The 24,043-nt window shown below is 37.8% G+C and overlaps 1 protein-coding gene across 1 annotated transcript in view; it reads right to left on the bottom strand.

Moving 5' to 3' along the window:
* LOC129774267 (uncharacterized) overlaps positions 1-24,043 on the bottom strand; it is a 70,288-nt gene that overhangs the window by 8,640 nt on the left and 37,605 nt on the right. Inside the window, exon 5 of the mRNA XM_055777984.1 lies at positions 1,812-2,283. Coding sequence (XP_055633959.1) covers positions 1,812-2,283 — 472 coding nt within the window. The remainder of the gene's footprint in view (positions 1-1,811; positions 2,284-24,043) is intronic.

The following is a 24,043-nucleotide window of genomic DNA, read 5'->3' as shown; positions in this document are numbered from 1 at the left end:
GGCGGGTGGGGTAGGACCTTCCATTTAAGCGTTTGCAAGTATGTTTTGACCGGTTTCGCGACATGCAACCGAGCATTGTTGTGCTGCGAAATAAAATTATCGTGTCTTTGCCCTTTGTTTTTCCTTCTGTGCACGGCTCAAACGCATCAATTGTCGTCGGTAGAGGTCCACCGTAATGGTTTCATTTTAGCAGCTCATAGTACACCACACCCAGCAGGTCTCACCAAATAGACAGCATAACCTTCTGACCGTGAATATTCCGCGCGGCTGTCGATGTTGATGCATGGCCGGGGTATCCATACGTGTCCCGACGTTTAGGATTGTTGTAATGGACCCACTTGTCATCGCCAGAAACGATTCGATGCAAAAAACCCTTTCTTTTATGCCGTTGGAGCAGTTGAAGAAACGGCGTTCGACGTCTCGTGGCTTTAATTCATACGGCACCCAATTTCCTATCTGTCGGATTATTCCCATTGCTTTTCAACGATCGTATATGGCTACTCCAAGTATATCTGCAAGTTCTTGTTGCGTTTGTGACGGATCTTGTTCGAGTAAAGCCTCCAATTCTTCATCTTCAAACTTTTTGGGCGGTCCGGAACGTTCTTCGTCTTCCAAGTCAAAATTACCACTTTTAAAACGTGCAAACCACGTCTGACACGTTCGCTCAGTTGGAGCATGGTCACTGTAAACTTCCACCAAAATGCGATGACTTTCCGCAGTTTTTTTTTCTTCATATTGAAGTAATGAAGTAACACTCCCCGCAAAAACACCCTCGTTGGTACGAAATTCGACATATTCGAAGTGGCAAAAAACTATGTTGTTTACGCTTCAACTTTTTGACATATATTGAAAAAGACGCGCAATGACAGTAGCTCTCCAACGAATGTCTGGAAGTTTGATTCAATGGAATAATAATCAGGTTACGCCATCTGTTGTAAAACCGAAGAAACTTACCGATACAATATTAATCATTCTTATAACAAGTTGATTCACGTAACACTATTTCTACAATATCTAGAATGTTTCAAACAAGAACTTGTGTTGATTATTAGGGGTCGATTTTTGACATCGTCGACCCCCAAAATCAGTTTTCATTTATGTCAACCCCAAGGGGTCGATATCGACCACTTTGAAAATCCCCGCTATAAAGCATATACATATATAGGCAGACAGACAAACATTTTTTTATATATAAGATAAATATGTTTACGTAGAGAAAAATCAACGAAAACAATGGTAACTATCGAGGATTATCTTACCGAATTATCGAGGGTTCTGAATATTGTCTTTGATATTGCAGTTACCGTGAAAGTGCTTTTTATATTAGAAAAGCCGCCAAACCACCAATTTGCACCGCACGACCCGTGAATACTACATATTAAAATGTCCCTAAAAACGCATCCACAATTTTAACAACTCTTCAATAATGGTAAATTGAACACTCTAAAAACCAATCAGATCTACTACTAAACTCGATGCGGAAAATGCCAAACCAAACCAGATTGATTGATTGAAACGCTCACACCTAGCTTCCTCCCACCCCCGCCGGCGACAGGCAAATTTGCTGTCGTTAACCTTTACGGCAAATGAAATCTACTCGAATTGCCCATTTGCTAAAACAAGACCTTACTTTAGCTATACTCGTCGCTCATCACTTTTTGCGCGCTTTTTCCATTTACACACTTTTTAAACGTACCATTAACCTGATTCCACCATGGCGTAATAGCGCAGCAATTGCAGCATTTCTTGTTTTCGCTGCTCCTCGTCTACCTCTCCTAATCTTCATTAAAATGATCTCACATCTCACTTACCTAGCGTCGTTTTGATTTCCTGCAGCAGCAGAAGCAAGTGTCTGCTGTGGCGGATCACTGTTATTGTTGTTGTCTGCTGTTAGTGATAATAATTGTGCTGTTGCATCGAGTTTGCTCCCAGCTACCACCACTTTCGATGATGTGTTACTACTATCGTTTCTAGCACTGTCACTATCTTGGCCGCCAGTCCTGCAGCTGTTGCTCTTGTCGTTGCCCGCGTTGTTGTTTATGTTATTGTGGATGCTGCCGGCACAAGTGTCACCACGAGAAGGCTTTGGCGATGATTCAACAGGTTCCAACCTCCTGTCGGGGTGGTGATTATATTCGTTGGGATGTTCACTTGCTGCTGGGGGTGCAAGCTGGATAACACTTTCCGAGAGCTTTAGCGCTTTTCGAGCGGCGGGTGGCCGATAGATCTCGACCGGGGAGAACTTTCCAACCGTCGACGGAGGCGAAGATGCTAACGGCGGAGCTGCAAAAATATAGAGAGATGAAATAGACACAGTTGTTATTATGCCGATACACAACCCAGCTGACGCTAGTTGGCACATGCCTTAACATAGATATGATTATTGGATAATGCCTCGAGCGATTCTCGTAATTGAGGAGGGTTATCTAATAGATTTGTTAATCAATCACTTGATCTGTGCAACATCACGTGGTGCGTAATAGTATATCATTTGAACTGAGCTCATAAGATGCACATAAGATAGTTATCAGTGCTTATATTATCATAGGTTGAGTTCAATTATTTCAACGATTTCAAACGATATGCAATTCATTGTTTTGAAACATTCGATTGATCTCAGTTATTTCTCTCTCACAATGAGCCAAGTTTTTTCTCGTGTTTGTCATGCTCATTCATAATTTACTGATTTTCATAATTCGATATCGAAGCAAAATCAAAGAGAAATGATAAATGGCTTTCTGGCCAGCATTGAGCTCGCTATCAATTCTAGTTTTTGAAAACAAAAAGAAGAAGAATAAATTGTGATTTAAAAGTGGTTCGTTTCTTCACTTTACACAAAAATTGCAATCAGTGTATGACACTTTCATTTGAACCGATAAATTGTTACCTGTTATTTACTTTTTTAACACAATTTCATTGAAGAAAGGTTCAAAGGTTCAAACCACTCCTTCGAGCATTTCTGCTGGTATCCCACCAAACCCGTGTTACACGTAGTTTTAGGTAGTTTAGGTTAGTGAAGGTAGTTGATTCGCAATCTTTGCAAAGAAGGGTTTAGTTAGTGTTTTTTTTTAATTCTCTGCCAAAAATACATGTGAAACTTTATTGTTTCTATCAACCAAGCTCTCTATAATCGCTTTACACCAGACTGTCCTTACTTTGGCTGGAATTTTGTTCTAAGGATCTTCAAAAATCACGAATACTGTGTACACGTTGACAATTGAAAACCAAAAATGATGAGTTTAGAATGATATTGCGACGAAATATGACACAAAAAACTAAAAGTATGGTGTCAAACACACGATTGCTGTTGCCGACGAGAACAAACTTTATAGAAATTTTAAAAATTGGTAGCACTGACAAGAACAGGTTAATGAGTGTTTGCACTTAAGGGGGGACCCCGGGCTGGAAGGCCGAAAAAAACGAATTTTATATGAGGTCACCTCAAGGGATATAGTATTGCTGTACGAATTTTTAAACGCGTATTTCTCGAAACTATGTTTTTTTTCAGTTGGTGGTATCGATATCTCAGGATCTATTCGACCGATTTGGCTGAATTTTTTTTCCAGCATGTAAAAATGAATTATCTAAAGTGGTACATAGCCGTTTCCAGACAGGGGTCCCCACTTATTGAGGGGCTGGAATGATTCTCAGAGCAATAAAAAGCCCATTTGTCCAGATTATCAAATCATATGCCAACAGTATTAACATGTATTGTTGATTGCACATGTATTGAAACACTGAACTTATTGATTATCCAAGTAGTTTAAAAGCAATTATTAGCAAAATTACATCTCTAATGCTCTCAAAACCACCGTTTCCCAAAAAAAAAAAAATCTACAAATTATGCACTACAGCACCTCAGCAGAACGGTAACGGAACAAATATTTACCTTCAGTTTTCCACCAGAAAAATACAGTTCTCACCGTTGGTAAATACTGTCTTTAATTCAGCTTGAAATGCGTTGCACTTTGAACGCTCTTTTAAATTTGGAAATAATGCTCAAATTCACGAAAATTGAATGAGCGATCGAAAAAAGGTCATTCACGGCTCATCAGTCAAATTGAGCGAAAGAACCGAGGAAGTTCAAAGCCTCTATGATTCAAAACATCATCATCATCATCATCTTTATCAAAAGGTTCGAACACATTCCCTAAATTCACACAAGCTCTCTTTCGGTTAATATCGACATACATATAAATAAACAGATGCAATTTTATTATTTGTATACGTTTGTTCATATATAAATGTTGTTGGTTCTCGCAAGTGAAAAATGCCTCGTGTGCAAAGGGTTGGAATAACTCTTTAGTGGAAAGTTTTGATGGCCCTGAAAAGGACTGATCGGTTTGCGTGATTTTTTAGAAGCAGCTGAAGGTGGTTGATTCATGATTTATTCTTGTTTCGCGAGAACAATGTACGAGAATTGTTTTCTTATGGCCAATGCACGTAGCGCACTCAGTATGCATCTCTTTTTCTAGCTACAGCCACAGACGATTCTATATTTTTTCCACCATTTTCTACCAAATACCAAATCTTGTGTGCGGTAGCGAAATAGGTTGACCAGGGCGAGTACAATATTTATAGTGCTTTTACTGCGAGCCGACGACAACCGCTGATGAATCATGAATGAGTTGGATACTTATAAATATTTATATTTTTTTTACTTCGAGAGTTAGCTATCAAAACAATTTTTGAGCTATTGAAACATGTTTTTGTGTCAATAAGCAACAAACATCACACGTACACTTTAAATATTTCGGATGACATGATTATCATACTACTTCGTTCAGTTGGCAAAGAGTTATTAACCGTCAAAACCTTGCATCCCAAACGTGACGCTCTGGTTTTCTTAATTCTAAATGTACACCTCGTTACAGAAATGAAATACGTAATCCTACGTCAATAGCGCGAATGAGTCCTTCCAGCAAAAAAAACGTTTCGAAAAAATTGTGAAAATAATTGTTCTTGCACACCCGTGTCAAGATACTGGCGTGGAGCCCGTGAACTATCGTGTAAAGGACGGAACGATCAAAATTGAATTTTAAATTTAAAAACTAATAACTACCTTAAGATTGACGTATTTCTTCCCAGTATGCATTTAAAACATTTAGGCCATGATACTATGTGCGTTTTCTGTGTGTGTGTAGAATTCTTCCTTTATTTTGATTTAACGTTTGTTCTTCAGTTTTCAAAATGGCGTTCAAGCAATAGGATGTCTCGATTAGGGGGAAATTCGAAGCAACAGCGAAAACGAACAAAGACCCCTGCACTTTTAAGCGATACCCAACCTCTCAAATCCGGGACGTCGGGTAGAAGTTAGGAGTTTCGCACAAAACAGTGCAGCGAACCAAGAAACGCGCCGGGTTGTAGTCCTTCGAGAAGGTCTTCATCTTCAATGGCGCTAACTTTGCCGTGTCAACGCAGCTTTCCTTGCGTTATTTTCATTAGTACTTGGTTGAGATTTCTATGCCAAATAAAACGCCTTGAATGTATTCTGAGCGGCGAGTTGTTGAATAAGCTTGGCCACTGTGCAAGTCGTAAGAAATTACTTTGACGAAAAATTCTCCAGCATGAACGTGAACGAATTTGAAAACCTCAGCATCATATATGTATATCACTCGGCCACGTGAGCACTACGGATGCTGCTACAGCGCCAATAATGAAAATTACACCAATTATTTTCTTAAAAAAAATATGTTTAACAGCTAGACCTCTAATCAACTCTTCATTACGGAAGTGATGGTAAGGTATTAGGTTGGGGAAAAGTTATCCATTATTTTCTCGGTAGCTTACTTTAGTGGTCAATATCTCGCGTAATGTCGATCATACAATTTTAAGTTTAACCTCGTTGTAAAGGTGACATTTCACACTAAAAAAAGTCTTTTACTGTTTTTTGTTTGTTCCATTCAGTTGTGAGTTACAGGGCGTTAACAATGGTGGTCAACAAAAAGAAAATTCGATACATTTTACACTTTTCCTTTTCTAAAGGCGAAAATACAAACCAGGCTACTGAAATTGTGATTGGTGTTTATGGTGCCGATACTGTAACAGTAAAATACGTGCAATTTAATTTATTTTTAAAAAAATATTTTTTTTAGTGCAATACCACTAAATTCAGATTTCTACTGTCGACAAATGAAACGTTTGAAGCTAGCGATTGACCAGAAACGTCCATTATTGGCCATAAGACGAGGCGTTGTGTTCCATCAGGAAAACACAAGGCCACACAATTCCGAGAGCTTGATTGGGATGTTTTCATGCATTCTCTATATGGTCCGGATCTGGCACCAAGCGATTACCACCTTTTTCTCGCATTGCATAATTTCCAAAGCGATTAAAAAAATGTGAATCAAGAAAAGACAGTAAAAATCTATTGCAAGAGTTTTTTTGCCAATAAGGGCCAAGACTTCTGTGATACAGACATTATGAAGATATCTTCAGAAAGGCACCAAATTTTACAAAACACGGTGTATATTTGACCCAAATCGGACAATCCGAAGCATATTAAAAATAGTTTTGAATTTCACCCAAAAATAATGGATTATATTTTTCAAAACCTATTTTAATGTAACCGTTGTTATTAAACCTATTCACAGTTCTAATAACCCAAAACCAAAACATTTCGAATTGGCAATATGACTTCTGGAAATATGTAACTCATCACGCTATGAACATTTCAAAAATGAACATGAACAAAATGAACAAAATTCACATATCAGTGATTGCGTTGCATATAAGGCAAGTATAAACACTTTTCCCGGCGGTATCATACCTTTGAGCACCTCACACGCATGGCGCTATATTATCTCGAATCGTAACGAAAACAACAGTGTTATCGAATTATCATCGTTGTTGTTTGACACGCTTCGGCAAGTGTAACGCACTCATTTCACCAATCATGAACGTGCGCGCATTTGTGTGTCTGTGGTTTTGAGGCTTCACATTGAATGTTTGGTTACCGCGTATCGCACACAACTGCGACGAGGCCTCAAAAAAGAAGAAAAAATACTATTAATATACACCAAATATAAGAAGGAATTAAAAATACATCCCCGTGAGTAAATGGAACGGAAAAATACCTTGTCGAAGTGACGTAAATTTGTTCGATTCACCCAGGCGCGTAATGTTGGACGCAGTTTTTTCATATTTTTGAGATCCATCATACACTGCAATAGAAAAAGCCAAGGTTGATACGCGTTCCAAAATGTGGGTTACGAGAAAAATTGTTCGTTACCCACATTTTTGTGATGACAAAACTTTGGTTAATCCTTTCGCGACGAAGCGCACAGGAATGAATTGTGCTTTATGCAGCCTGCGTGATTCTGAACTCACGAGTTAAACGGTTTGTTTGTTCTACACTGCATCGAATTTTGGCGAAGAATTTGGGTTTCTAAAGGGTGTGTCACATCAAATTGCATCACGGAAAAAACGCTGTAGACATTTAATTTTTAAGAATTATATCTCCAGCTTTCGCTTATAATCAGATAAGAGTGTATAGATCACGTTGGCCATGCTTCACTGTCAATTTTTCGTAAATTTGGAAAAATGTCGTCGAACGAAAAAGAGCGTCGTGAATTAATCCTGTGCACTCATTTCGAGAATCCGGAGTTGTCACATCGGGACATCGGTAAGATGCTGGGAATCGTCTAATCCACGGTCAGCAGAGTACTAAAACGATACTTCGAGAACCTAACCATCGACCGGAAGGTGAAGAACGGGAAAAATGGATGCTCCGTCAGTGAAAAAGATCACAAGCGCGTAGTTAAGCAGTTTAGACGTGATCCGAGAAGTTCGGTCTGGGATGTCGCCAATAAGCTGAATTTGTCAAGTTCATTCGTCCAGCGGACCAAGCAGCGGGATGGCCTGCGTACATACAAGGTTCAGAAGGCTCCTAACCGCGACGAAAGGCAAAACATGGTGGGGAAGACGCGAGCCCGGAAGCTGTACACCGAAATGCTGACGAAGCCGCATTGCCTGGTAATGGACGACGAAACCTACGTCAAAGCGGACTTTCGTCAGCTGCCGGGCCTGTTGTTCTTCTCCGCAGAGGGCAAATTCAGCGTTCCGGAGGAGATTCGCAAGCAGAAACTATCCAAGTTTGCCAAAAAGTATATGGTGTGGCAAGCGATCTGCTCTTGCGGGAAGCGGAGCGCCCCCTTCGTGATGACCGGCACGGTAAACGGGCAGGTTTACCTTAAGGAGTGCCTACAGAAGCGCTTACTACCACTATTGAAGCAGCACGAGGGCCCGACCATCTTCCGGCCGGATCTCGCTTCGCTATTCAAAGGACGTGTTGGAGTGGTACGAAGCCAACGGGGTCACCTTCGTGCCAAAGGAAATGAACCCGCCCAACGCGCCGGAGCTTCGCCCAATAGAGAGATATTGGGCGATTATGAAGCAGGCCCTCCGGAAGAACCCAAAAGTTGTCAAATCGGAGGCGGACTTCAAGAGAAAATGGATTTCTGTTCAAAAAAACTACAACCTGACATTGTACAGGTCTACTGGGCGAATTTCTACAGCGTTTTTTCCGTGATGCAATTTGATGTGACACACCCTTTATGTCTACATGGTCCAATTAGCATAAGAATGCGGAAATGCCGATACAATCTCAATGAGTCACTGCTCTGCGCGGATTCTGAATAAAAGGTGTAATTTTTTAACGCAGTACTACTTGGTAACAGGAAGGTGTAAATCTAAACATTGAACGAGTCCTGGAGGCGATCTGGCGCACTGGTAACATCCATACCTGTCACACAGAGATCACAAGTTCAATTCTCACTCCCGACTTTATTCCAAAAATTTAAGTAAAGTGACGAACCATCCGAAATGTGTTGAAAGTCACTATAATAAAAAAAAAAAAAAAAATTAACGAGTAACGAAATTATGAATGTGTTTGCATCAATCGATTGGAAATGTTTCAACGCATACGCACAAATCCACATCTAATCATAGACGAATTCCATGCCAACTCGACTGGCCGTTGGCAGCACCATCTCAGATAGTAGTGAAACGTTGTGGGTGTAAAGACATGGGTGATTTAACACGTTCGACGCCCAACGCGACGTTTTTGAGTTTCTTGCAGAGCCCAACTTGCGATTAAATTATTAAAGAAGATCAAACTTAGTTTGTAGATAACTTTCACATGATCTAGCAATGTTTATTTCTAATTGAAGACGAATTGATGACAATAATACATGCCAAAGTGATATTATAGGGGTTTTGCAAAAAACTGCAGTACAAACCATCCGTACTATAAATTAATAAAAAGTATAGTATAAACAGTATAATATTACGGTTATGATTTTATTATTTTTCTTCATATCCTATAGTTACAAAGGCACCTATTCTATAAAATTCCGTCTAAAAATCCTACTCAATTCGAGCGAGGAAAGTGTCACCCATATCTGGGTGACGGGGCGTCGAAAGTGTTAAGCAACTTTACATACTTGAAATATTCAAAAAAAAAGTTGGACTTTTTGGAAAAAGCCAAATTTGTTTTCTTTATTTTTTACAAAAAATTATGATTTAAAAACTATGATACCTAAATGTAGGAAATTGTTCAAATTGTCACAAAAAATACCAAATATTTCGTTGACAAAAAAGTTATAAAAATTAAAATTCATTTTTTTCAAAAACGTATTTTTTAAAAATTCAAAAAATATATATATATATATATATATATATATATATATATATATATTTGAAAAAAAAAACAACTTATCCTAATTTTGTTTAAAGTCAAGATAGCGATATAGCGTATTCGACAAAGTTTTAGACTTTGTTAAAATATAAATTACAGGTCATTTTTGAATGAAGACTCCTGAAAAAAAATGATGTTTTACTCGTAACATTTTTGTGTGTAAATTCTGACGTTTGACATGTTCTTGACATGTTTTGCGATAATTTATACATAACAATCTTACGAATTACCCCACTTATGAATGAAGAAGATGCACCAACATCATCTCAACTCTTCCATCTGACGAAGCTGATAATTCAGCAAAATATATCTTCGACAAGTACTGATAACCGTATGAATATGTGTTAGTGCTCCATCGTAACCAGTCGGACACCGTCCAGTAGATGGGCAACATCGAGCCCGAAACCGGTCGACGAAAAAAAGTAATTTTAACCCTTTTAATGTTTGTAAGGATTATAAGTGTTGTGTCCTAGTTCCGTGTCGCGTCTCGTGAGTGAATAGGCTGGGTTTTGGTTGGGGTGGCATTTTTTCCCAGAGTCAAAGCAACAAAAGGAACACCTTGAAGAGCAACATGTGATAAGGTATTGATATACTTTAGATTGATATGCTTCAGAAAACATAACATTGTAATAATAAAATCAAAATAAAATCATACACTGAATTACACTGACAGTTGAGAATAAACTCCAGTTTCATATCAACCCATTCGGCGTTCACAACTGCATATCTGACAATTCTTAGAATTTGAAGTAAGAGAAAAGTTCTTTCTTCTACGAATCTACGTAGATGAATCAAAAAATCTATTCATCGTTCGCAGCGCTTAAAAAAAGTCAAATACAATCTATCAGCTGCCAAATAATCACATTCAATGATATCAGATCAGATCAGAATACATATGACTTCAATGGAAAAAAAATTGTAAGAGGTTGTATCTATGACACGACCGCATATTTTCGACGTAGAACTACGCAATTATATTATGCAATCCACTTGTTTACCATTGCGAATATTGTTTTAGAATGCATCGAAATTTTTGTAATAGATTATGTTCTTCATTACAAGTAAATTTGATGAACGTCCTTTTACGTTTGATATGATGCCTAGGACTACCAAAATATGTGAACGGAAGATTTGTCAAACGATCATTGTATTTTACATTTCCCTCTGAAATAATTGCACATCTCATGTTTACATACAGTAAAATCTGTTTTTGTGCTGTTTTTTTTGTGCGATTTTCTGTTCTTGTGCGGTTTTTTTTGTGCGATTTTTTTGTGCGGTGTATGAAAAGAAGCATATTTGACGAAGTTATCGTCCATTTAGTTTTTTTCGATGGTTTATATGCATTTCAGTGCGAAAAAAAGCATATTTGCGTCTCAATTATCCACTTCTGAAATCATTCCTCTCCTCTCATCAAATGCTCTAAGTTTTTCTAAGTTTTTGCATGACATGATTTCTAACAGCAACAGGTTTCAACATGCAACTAAAAGCACAAAACATCCACGAGCAACCGAAAAGGCAAAGGTCCCATCGCAAAGCAGGGACACAAAAGGAAATTGAACGGTTATTTTCTTGGGGGGAAACTTTTTTCATGCGGTCCCTATCTACCGCACAAAAAAAAAGAATTTTCAGAATGTGCACCGAACACGACTTTTTAAAGCTGCTGGTGAAGTTTCGCAGGATTTTTTTATGCGACTTTTTGTGCGGTCCCTATCCCCCGCACAAAAAAAGGTTTGCCTGTAGTTCTCGAACCGCGAAAGTTCATTCACTTCTAGTATCTGAAATGACGATTTCCCAGGCTTCTCAGTTTAAAAGTACGTTTTAGGGAATCGTTCCGGTCTGCACAACGACAAGCGAGTACAAAAGTATTCAACACCAAAAAATACCCCCGACTTGCATGTACAGTAGAACCCCGATTATCCGGGGAATAGTCTGGCTAGGTCACCGAGGATCACGAAATTCGCGGATAATGCAATAAATGACTAAAAAAGACATGCAAACACAATATTTCAGCATAATAACTATGTTTTAGCAGTAAAGGAATCATTAAACTATCCATCTATAAGGTTGTGTCCACCAGAAGTCAAATAATGTGAAAGTTAGACCAAAACAAAAATGCAAAATCCTACACCTCACTGATGATTTCCGGGAAAGTCCATAACATTACTATGGAACTCGCTTTCGCGGATAACCGAAGTTCCACTGTATTTGCAAAGCGGATTCCCCCAGGTACATTAATTTTGAAGTCCGTGTTAGGAAAACACAGCTCAGTGGAAAAAAATGGGTGGGTTATATCTACGGTATAAGCGTGTAATTGACTACCTGAGCTTAGCAATCATTTGTTTGAGTTGATTACATTTTTGAGTGAATGAAACAATTTCCGAATTCATTTAAATTTAATATATTTGTGAGTAAAGAGATTGAATAAATGCCATGTAAAATTAATTCATGCATCGTTATACATTATGACAGTTTGCATTTATTTGCAAAGCTGATTTCCCCAGATACCTTGGACTTAGACTTCAAAAGTCTGTGTTAGGCAAACACATTTCAGTCGGAACAAAACTACACCCGACCTGCATGAATTTCCAATGCCAATTTCCTCAGACACCTTGGTTCTAAAGTCTGTGTTGGGGGAACACATTTCAACCAGAACAAAATTGCCCCCGACTTGCCTGTATTTGCAATGTCAATTTCCCCACACTCCATGAATTTGTAGTCTGTTAGATAAACACATTCCAGTCGGAACAAAAATATCCATGGATTTGAAGTCTGTGTTAGGGAAACACATTTTAGTCGGAACAAAAATATCCCTGACCTGCATGAATTTGCAATGTCAATTTCCCCACACTCCATGGATTTGAAGTTTGTGTTAGGGAAACACATTTCAATCGGAACAAAAATACCTCAGACTTTCATGTATTTGCAATGCCGATTTCTCCAACATTGCTTGGTTTTGAAGTCTGTGTTAGGGAACACATTTCGGTGAGAACAAAAGTGCTCATACTTTCATGTATGTGCAATGCCGATTTCCCCAAGGCTGCTTGGTTATGATGGCTGTGTTGAGAAAACCGTAAATCGGGCCAATCAAAACGAAGCAGCTAGGGTGTTTACGCAACGCTTAACATTTTTCAGTTATTCAATTGTTTATCTAATGAAAAATAACATTTTATTAATTGCGATGGATGCGTAGAAATATTTCCTATCAATTGATGCAACCATCTTTCTGATCCAGTAAGAAATGTTCGAGTTATAAGCATTCGGAATCTGATAACATAATAACCAACATCATCATTATGTGATGTGCTGGAGGATATTGAAATTTATGCATAATGTTGAATAGCACCTTGGCATTGATACTGACATCGAATGTCAGTTAAGTTGAAGTTGATTAATTATTAATCGATTAAAGATTTACATTATACTTAGTAATATATTACACTACAACATGGCGATTTGCGAAGAGCCCCCATCCCATCTTATTGAAAGGCTGAATTAAATTGAAAATAACTTGTCATTTCTATTCCACCTGACGATTCGCACGATTCAATTTGAAAACAGCTTTTAAAAACTCAATCAATATTCATAGCGCATCTTGCGCCGTACGACGTTGAAATACCGCCGCACCCAAAATGGCTATTAAATTTGAACTTGATCCAGATTAATTCATTCACACCTGCAAAGTGCCCCGGCAGGTTGCTTTTCGCCGTCCCCACTATTCCACCGTCAATGACGTGGGCATTGCGGTCATACATTATGTACACCGCCCAACCTAATCGAGATGCAAATCTATCGCACGATTGAACTTGATGTTACGATGCCCCACCGTATACACATGGAAAACAACAGCCGGTAGCCTGCGTGCCTACACGACCGCCGGTGGCTATGAATGCCCCAAACCAATACCAATGCTTGGCGACAGATGTGCAAACTAGCTCCCTCTCTCTCTTGTTTGAGTGCGTTCGGTGAACCGAACGGTTCGAGTGAGCTATTTGAATAGTAGTGACCTTATAACACTTTCCATTTCGTTTCTCTATCTTTGGACCACCGAATGGATGTGTGTCGTCGCCATTCACTTGTGACCGAGCGTCTCAATTGAAGCATGCAAAATCGCTTCGAGTGCAACAATCTGAACTCATCCTTTTCTTATTCTTCTTCTTCTTTATTTTAAAGAGATTTTAAACCTTTTCAGTTCATTCGCTCCTAAAACTCATCCTTCGATTGCTTTGCTGTTTTGCTATGACATACAATTGCTTCAAAAGTACATTTTCCGGTGCTGATTAGAACTCTAAGAACAATATGACTCATGTAGATTTGTCTAAAACCCAACCAATAAAAAATCATGAATTACACAAAGCAGTACCATCATCCGGAGGCAATTTGATCACCGTGGTGAAATTGGTCGAACGTACTAATGAAAATAAACTAGAATATTTGGAGGTAATATTTAATTAATTTTTTTTTCATATGACGCCCACCAGATGGCGAGGAACATGAATTACAGCGCCGGCGGGAAGGTGTTAAGGTAAATGCGTGAACAACGTTTGATTCAAATCGAACTCACTCGAATTTTGCCGATCCGTCATTTGTTCTGAGAATGCTTTAAAGTTTCGTAATCGAAATCGGTCCACGGATTCTTGAGATATGGTCGGTACAAGTTCAGAGGCCATAGATTCCAGTATCCAGATCTACACAAAACCCGCCGTTTTGAGTATTAAGCATCATGATATTGCAAAACTAGTTTAGCGGTTTCAAGCCTAGATGACCTCATTGACGTAACCCAGATATATTCCGGATCAGGTTTCCGAGGGAAGTGGCCACTTTATGATTAAAACTAAATCCCATCATGCGATATATCGAACTTCATGGTTTTTCAAAACTAGATCATTGGTGACCATTTCAAGGGTTTTTGACCACATTACGATAACCTGGATGGTCTACGGATGACCTGCAGATTAAACTTAAGATCGAGACATAAGAATATCACAACTACAGCTTTAGCTGGATGAAATCAGATTTCATGTCCTCCAACCCTTGAATCATTATTTGAATGACCGTAGGTAAAAAAAATCAGTGAATTTCTACACTAATAATAACTAACACTAATAATGCAATGAAAAAAATTGATTAAATTCAACATAAAGTTATGTTTTGAAAATATCCGCTAAAAAAATCAAAACCAACGTTTAGGAAATTTTTCAATAAAACATTTCATAACGTTTTGTGACCACAGCATCAGTACTAATTTTAAAAATAGTTGTCAATGTCAGAAATATTTACATATTTTTAAAAACGGTGATCAATTTGCCCCCATATGACATTCCTGCACTTCCGAATTAGCTTTCCCTTGGATTTTATACATACACCGAACGGAAATTGCACTTCAAGATAACTATAATTCTAGAATCTGTTAGAGTAAGACTTGTGACGGAAATTTGACGTTTCCATGAGATGTCAGGACCAATAACGGTTCTGTTTCTGTTGTAAAACTATGAATTAATAAGTAGGAATGAACACAAACATCAGTGCCATCGAAGAAGAATATTTTTCAAACTATGAACATCCAAAAACTGTTTTTTATTTTCATTTGTTTTCTTCCATCTGCCGTTATATGGCCATAATGAACAATACCAAATACTATCAAAGTGCCACGGCAAGTCGCAATGTGCAAATTTCACGAATTTACGCTGAATGACCTCTATGCGATCGGTTACGGCACTAGGAAACAGATCCGAGATGATTTAACGTGCGTGAAGAAGCCAAGAGTCATTTCCAACTGAATACGGATATAGTCAGTCAGATAGTCAGCTGACTATTCTCAGTTGACTATGACTTTGCCGAGCCCAGTGCACAGCAGTGACTTCTTAAACTATGCATAGCATTTTTTATAACACATGCAGGAAATTCATCTGAGCCAGGACCAAATGCCGACTTTAGTTTTCGACAGCTCAAACATATCCTCATTCCAGCTCTTCGAAGTGTCAAGAATTCATAGTGTAGCTTTTTTCTTTCTCGTTGAAATCATCAACCCACGTTGGAAAGGTCCAACTCTAAAAAATATATGAATAGGTTCTCCAAAAACGAAGTGATGAATCTAAACATGTTTATTCTCTTTTGGCACAGAAGCTAGAAGAATAAAAATCTGTACACTAACAATTATCATTGCCAAACCAACCGTAACTAATCATCGTACATTATTCTGTCCAAGAAAAAGAAGCAAAGAAATTAATACAGCCTACGCTATGGTCAACCGTTTGTTTTGTTTTCACTCTGAACGATTGTGTTAAATTGTTTGCTTCAGATTGCATGCTCAGAGTATGCACAAAGCCAGCTCGGTGTAGAGCTCCCACTGGTGCGCTGAAGCAAGGCATAAAGAATATTAACTAAGCTCCGCGAGTATAGAACAAGTTTGCTAATGACTTTCATTTCACAGAAGAAGTTTTCGAGTTTGGAGTCTCTATAATTTAACACATAATTATTTTTAATTTAGTTTCGTTTAAACCAACGGGCGGCCAACAGCAGAGGTTATGCTCAACGCGAAGTCTGAGAGCGAAATCGCTTCAGAGGGTCGATAGTGTGTTGTGAATGGAATATGTCACACCACAGCGCAAGTGTGGTTGAGTAGCAGTCTAACTGACACTTTTCTCAAGCTGCACAAATTTACGAAGGTCAACGATGTTTGGTTTCTAATGAAAAATAATTTTTTTTTAAGGAATCCAATATAACATGAAATAGAAGAATAGGAAAAGTTGAATATACAATATGTTAGGTAGCTGTCCCTGAATCTTTCAGGTGGGAGGATCATTTTTGATGAGAAAAATCCTGTCACACATATGGTCGAATCTCAACTATTGTTATTGTTAACTTTTCCAGTTTTGGGCTCTGTTTCGCTTTAACTGGCTTCTATTCAAAAAGTTCGTTACTCAGAATGCGATTAGATATTTTTTATTTGGGTGATAGCAACAATTGAGTTTATCATGCATTTTTGTGAGCATTTTTTTTAAAAATTCCTCAGAAAATACAAAATTTGGAGTTTTTACTTCTAAAATGAAACATGATTTCACTAATTTAAATATTATAAAGATTGGACTAGAAAAAAAAATTAGACACAAAAATTATCACCAAAAATTCAGTTTCAATCGGATACTTCTCAAATTTTCAAGGAATAAAATAACTATATAAGGACCGTATCGTTATTTATGGGTACGCCTTAGAGTCTCCGTCTGAAAAAGACTATAGCTTGTTTTGACAGCTGTTTATTTTTCTCCTGTTGTTGACACAGTTAGCGTTCAGTTAGCATTGTTAAAAGATCGTTTTTTCCTAAAAGTGCAATCATGAGAGGGCTAACAGAAGAAAAACGAAAATCCATTGTGACCAGATACTGCTCCGAAACAGGAATATCAATGAGAAAATTGGCGAAGGCGGAAGGAGTAAGCGTCCATGCGGTCCAAAACGCTATCAAGCGATTTGGTATGTATAATACATTGAAGGATCTACCCGGTCGCGGCAGAAAACCTGGGCCATCCAAGGCAAACTTGGATAAAAAGATTTGCAGGCAATTTGAAAGAAAAAAGGAATTATCGATACGGGATTGCGCAAAAAAGTGTGGAACATAAATCGGTATGGTTCAACGTGCCAAAGAACGTAACTCACTGAAGGCATATAGAAAGCAAAAAGTCCCAAACGCAGCCAAATTCAGGCAAGTTCCGTGAAAACCCGTGCCCGTAAGCTTTACGATGGGATTTTAAGCAAACGCGAACTGTGCATCGTCATGGATGATGAAACCTACGTCAAACTGGACTACAAAACTCTTCCTGGGGCACAGTTTTACACTGTAAAGCAAGGAACAGATGTCCCGAACGCGGAGAAGTCAATTTTTTGCGAAAAATTCGGTAAGAAAGTGCTGGTTTGGCAAGCTGTTTGTCAATGTGGCATGAAATCATCTCCTTTCTTCACTCTCGGGAATATGAATGGTGAAATTTACCGGAAAGAATGTCTCCAAAAGCGTGTGTTACCGCTCATCCGAAAGCACACTGGTCCGACACTATTTTGGCCTGATTTGGCATCATGCCACTATGCACGTTTGACCTTGGATTGGTATCGCGAGAATAATGTCGATTTTGTGGAAAAGGAGATGAATCCTCCAAATTGTCCGCAAATAAGACCTATTGAAAAATTTTGGGCTTTGATGAAGGGACGACTGCGGAAGAAGGACAAGGCAGCCGATGACCTTGAGCAGTTCAAAAAGGATTGGATAAATGTGAGCAAACAAGTCGATGAGACGGTTGTCCAGAACCTAATGAGGGACATCAAGAAGCAGGTGCGATTATTGGCGCGAAAATCAGAATCTTGATTATTTTTTACTGTTACTCCTTTCTTTCATTCATAAGATACAATATTTTGATATCAGAACTGAAAAATAAATGCAATATTTGAAATAAAGCTGTGTTTTGAGCGTACCCATAATTAACGATACGGTCCTTATTAGCTATGTTTTGGCATAATTTTATTTATTGAATTTTCTCCCCCAAGCTGAATGATGACGGGACAGCCTGGCTTGACCAGCCACTCACGGTACAGCTTCCGTGCACGCCATTCGGCCACCGTGTTTTGATTGTCAGTCCGGTTGGCGCTTTCTTGACCCTCAAAACACGTAGCTCGCTTAATTGTCTGCTGGACGAACCTCTTCGACGAATTGACCTTTTGGCCACGTCTTTTGCCGATCCATTTGTGCGACTGACCAGGATTGTCGATCACCGCGCCCAAGATTTGCTGGCGTAGCTCTTCTTGTTTCGAATGCATCTCGGAAACTACTTGACAGACCGCGATAAAAATTTGCACACATAAACATAACACTCTAAACTAGTGTTACCCAAAATATAATTAATTTTTACCCACACGATAAAAAGATACAACCAAAAGAAATTGTCGCATTTTTTCCGAGTCCAATCTGTACAAACGTATTCAGGATCAACTTCTCTCATCTTTCAAACCTTCTCAGAATCGCTCTAAGCAACGCATTTTCTAAATTAACACAAATAGAAGCCAAAACAAGAAAACTTAAATAATCCTGACTTAGTTGAGATGATACCAGATGTGTAGAGCTTATTTTTTTTTCATAAAATATGATTTACTCACACCAACTGAAAGATTCTGGGACAGCTATCTAACATCCTATACAACATAGAGGTCACAACATATATTAGAGAATCACTGGCGAGAATTCAAACTAGAGCTGTACGGGCGCCATTCTAATCTGACAGCCACAAAAACTCTCCAACGAAATTCGAGCTAGTTTCAACTTGTACCGATTCAGACAATTTTTTATCCACTGAAGTTTGAAAATATTTGGCGAATCATAATATTCCTTTAAAGAATAGAGTGAATCTCAACTTGATACCAGAGCGAATAATTGAAGAAATAACTCTGAAAATGTCAAACGTTAGAGTTTGAATTTTGTTCGTTGTTGTGAGTTTTCTGAATCTGTTCAGCTGATTTGAATTCTGCTTTTACTCCAATCGCTAGCATTGCCAAAAAAGAATCAACCCAACGCGACGACAAATTAATTCAAACTCAATGTCAACGACACCGTGCGATTGGGAAGACGATTCACATTTGCATATTCATGCCATTGATGGCCATGAAATTTGCTGTTTTTGGACTCGACTCAAGGTTCAACAGTGGAAAAATGCAATAATAAGCTATTTTTGTTACATTGACCTTTGGAGAAGAAGCGGAGAGCTTCGGTATAAAACTTCACAGTTTTTTCATTCGATCTCTTTGGAAAATTATGGTTCTTTTCTTGGAAATGCAGCAACCACAATTGCCTTCTGTGCGGAGTAATACATGCACTCGCTCTTTAATATTTTAATCACCTTGACTGCGCTGCCATTCATGCAGCAAATTAGCCAATGAACGCCGCGGTCGATTATTACTTGGGCTCCATCTCCGTTCCGAAATCAAAAACATTCACATCGCCGTTGAGTTGTCTGAAGGTCAACGTACAACAACCGTTGGTCGTCCGATCATTCCGTGACTTATTACACCACCATCACACCTCCAGCCAAGGGTGAATAGGGTTTGCGCGCGGTGGGTTTGCGAAACCGACTCAACAAATCACGTGTAAACAAAGCGAAACGAAATCACCTTGAGGAAGTTTTTTTGGGCATCTGCGTGTGCAGGCGATGATGAATGATTTTTATTGGGGGGGCGGTGTTTCGAAAGAAATGGATGATCTAAATGTGTCAAATCTGACAACTTTTTCAGTGTTATTACTTTTCGAGTATATCGGCTGGTATTCCATTGATAACACGTGTGATATTGTGAATAGTGCTTGGATCGATGCTGGTTTATCGGCATAAACAAGAGATCTTAACACATTGTGGATCGCTCACGAGTTTTCTCGTGTTTCGCGTTCCGTCTATTACGGATGGATCACGAAATAAACCGTGTTTTCTACACTTGATCTTTAAATCCTTGGTCTGTCAAAAATCTAACAAGGTCTACCGACGGCTCGCCTTCGTTTCATCCACGCTGAAGGAAACGATCTCATTCGTGGAATCCGAATAAATGAAGCGTACAAGTTTGACCCAAAACGTGCGGTCTTTAATGTGTTAATAGAACAAAGTTTGCAGAACATGCCAATCGCGAAAATTTACGCCAAATCAGGCGAATTCGGTGGTTGCCGAATGGTATTCGTATCGGTTTTAGCCAAATGTTCACGAATAACGATGACATTGTGTGCATTTGCAAATACCAAATTGTACAAAATCGAGGCAGGCACAATAGCAGATGTACTCAATACAGAGTAACTTTTAGAAATGTAAAACTATCACACTACAAATTATATAGAATGTCAATGACAGATGTGCCAATCTACAAAAAAAAAAGAAAAACAAAGGGTGACTCACACGGTGGTTATTCCGAGAACTTAGGAAAAGTAAAAGAAAAAAAGGAATCGGTGTTTTCAAAAAAAAAAATTATACCAAATGTCTTAAAATTGGATGAAACGTAGAGATGAAAATGAAAATGAAAATGATCGTCTTGATCGTTCATATGAAACTTCGTGCGAAATGTTGATTTACACGATAAAATACCCAATGCAAAATATAAGCTCAATCGGACTTTATTTACTAGTGTCGCAGACGTTAAAACGTTAAAAAAGTTTTTTGAAAACCCGAAATCACCTTTGGGTGATTTTTCGATTTTCAAGAAACTCAAACTTTGACCACTTTGCGCCTCTCTCCTACATGTCCGAGTGAGCTGATATTTTGCATAGGATGTTTTTTCGAGGTGGTGAACATTTTTATGAGATAACTTTTTGGAATTCACGATAACCATTTTCATTGGCACCCTACTGTATTAATAGGTCGGACTCGATTATATGTGATTCGATTACATACAATTTTGAACTCTATTGCAGTCATACCTCGATATAAGGCAACCTCGATAGTATTCCATGAATTTTCCAGGTTATTGGCCGAAATGGCAAGGTTACCAATTACTGACATGTAAATCTGCCGATCGTTTTGAATTTTTCATTGATAATCTTTATGAATTTTTAAATGGTCTTATAGAAAATGGACAGCTGAGATTATCATATTTAAGCACAATACATAAGCAAACAACTCATTTGAACGAAATTGACGTTAAATATACTTTATTCTAAGCATTCGACAATGTATAAATGTATCTTGTTGAAATTCTAACTGTTTGTGTTGCAACGAAATAGAATCAGGGTAGTCTAATAGAAGTTGAGTGTATTATGGCATATTTTGAACTTTTAACATAAGTTTGAACACAAAATCCAGAGGAATTCCCATTCGGAGATAAAGTAAGTCAAACATAGAAACTATAAAATAAACATTGATACTAGAGATGAAACGGATGCCCTGCATATGCAAATACCGGATATTGGAAAAAATCCACAATTTCTCATTAACACAACACAAATCATAACAAAATAGCTCATTAGCTACCTAGCATAGCATAGCAAAACAATTTATCCAAAATTGAAATTAAGGTTTGATTACTAAAATGCAATTTTTTTGAAATTAAATTAATATTTACTCACAACATTAATTTATGAACAGTACTGAGCATTTCCAGATGTTGAAGACGACAACCGATTACGTTTTGCTTCGTACACCAGGCCAACTTCAGAGAACAGTCTTCGATGCAAAACTACTGCAAGAAGCTAAAAGGTAAACTCTTGCAATCCTTGCCCTCGATTGACTGGTTAGATTTTAATGACCACCAAACCTAGAATCGACCGCAATCGTGATTCACATTTCGTCCATTTCGTTACCAACGAGATTTTTTCGTGAACGCTAAATATTATTTTTTTCATTTGCCACTTCATTGAAACAGTCCCAAAAGGTTTGATTCAGTTTCGTCTCTTTTGTTACTTTTACAGGGCTTGAAGACCACGATGAGTTTTTACTCTCAGAAGATTCGTAGCAAGATATTTTATGTACTCCAATAACATTGCCAGCAAGACTGTTTACGTTTCTAGAACTCCTAAATAGTCTGACTTGATCCTCGGAGCTAAAAAGGTTGTAATTAAGTAATTCTGATCTTCTGCTAAGTAGTTGAATCCTTATCAGAAAAAAACCCTGTTGAATATTACTTGCAGAAAAATTGAATCTCTAATGAAGGATATCCATGGAAACGGAAAATTTATTCATAGTTCATTATTTTTATGTAAAAATGTGTTATTTCTTCTAAAATGTAATTTTTTATTCGCTTCATGCACACATGCAGTGTCTTCTAGTTTCGTATTTAAGAATAGAAAGCCGAATATCCGATCGCCGGATATCCGGCTATCCGGCTTTGAAGCTATCCGGTATCTGGCCCACTACCATCACGTTTCATCGCCAATTTCACTCCAATTTTTTCAGACCTTTTCCTCTACTTAAAACTAATCATGTTTGTCTACGAAAATTATCTTAAATGGGCACAAGAAAGGTTTATAAATACTGCTGGGAGATAGAAAATTAGTTTTTGCGCATTTTTGAGTAACCATGAATAGTTTTGCATCAATAAAAAAAATATATATTTTTTTTTGCTTCGATATAACGTAACGAGAAAAAAATAAAGTTGCCTTATGTCGAGGTATAACTGTAGTATGATTTTTTGCTGTGGTGGCTGAGAGTAGACGAACGACCTCAAAGGATTAACATGATTTTTAAGATAAAATTAATAATAACACATTGTAAATTCCTAAGTTTTCACTTCCAAAATGTTACTTAAATCCACTAATTTAGATGTTCCACTATTTTATCCTGTACTAAGTTTTCTCATCTTTCAAATGGAAGCAACAAAATCGTCTTCCGTAGCATACTTTTGAATGTAGAGCCAGTTCGAGTCAACAGAGTCCGCAACAAAAAAAAGTTCTATAACTCCGTCATTGTTCAGGTTCGAACATATGCGTAGAAGGATTTTTTTCATCAAATATGATCGTAATGAAGTTGCCTTTTGAATGGCAACAAATTTGCGAACAAAACGGCGCATATTTGACTTAAATTTGATAATTTTAAGTATGTTAAATAAAGCGTAAAATTTCAATCAGAAATACGACATTATTTTTTCCCCAACCCTATATATAAAAAAATATTACATTAAAATTAAATACAATTGCAAAAAAATGGATTTTGTTTTCGTAATTACTGATTCGATTCTCTACTTATAACACGTCTACTCAAAACTTAAACTCAAAAACGATAAAAATAACATCTCTGATTTTGGATATGTTATGTAAAAAGACCTAAAAACTTTACTCTGACTTTAAAAAAAATAATACAATCAATAATTACGAAAACAAAATTCTGTTTTTAGCGAGTTTAATGTTTTTTTTCAAAGAAGACTAGCTAATTGGCTTCAATTTGATATGTCAATCATCTGAATCGGTCCAGTAGTACGAATTTGCGGATTTTCTGAAAAAAGTCATTTTTGGAAAAAAAAAGATGATTTTTCGGGCCATTGGTTAACATTGAAAAATCATAACTCAAAAACGATGTCTCGGAAAGGTTTGTTGCACTGAAAGGAAACAGTTCCAAAACAAACTGACGTCGAAACATTGCTAAAATCGACTACAATTGGGCGCTTCTATAAATTTAGCAGTGATTACGATTTTTTAGTGCTTAATTAGTGCTTAATCTGACAAGCGGGTGATTAGAATAAGTTACAGTCGATACTTTGGCCACTCCACCTCCAGGGTCTTCAGTGACAAGCAACTCTTTAGCTCTAAGCTCTGCATCAACCCAAGGTTTCTGTCTTTCAAAAGAGGTATTCCGTTTGCACTCATTACGCTCAGAACGGATAAACTCCGGAATAAGAGAACTTCGAACA

This window comes from Toxorhynchites rutilus, chromosome 3 (assembly GCF_029784135.1).
Source record: "Toxorhynchites rutilus septentrionalis strain SRP chromosome 3, ASM2978413v1, whole genome shotgun sequence".
In the NCBI taxonomy this organism is placed as follows: domain Eukaryota; kingdom Metazoa; phylum Arthropoda; class Insecta; order Diptera; family Culicidae; genus Toxorhynchites; species Toxorhynchites rutilus.
This window is presented reverse-complemented; position numbering and strand designations above follow the sequence as displayed.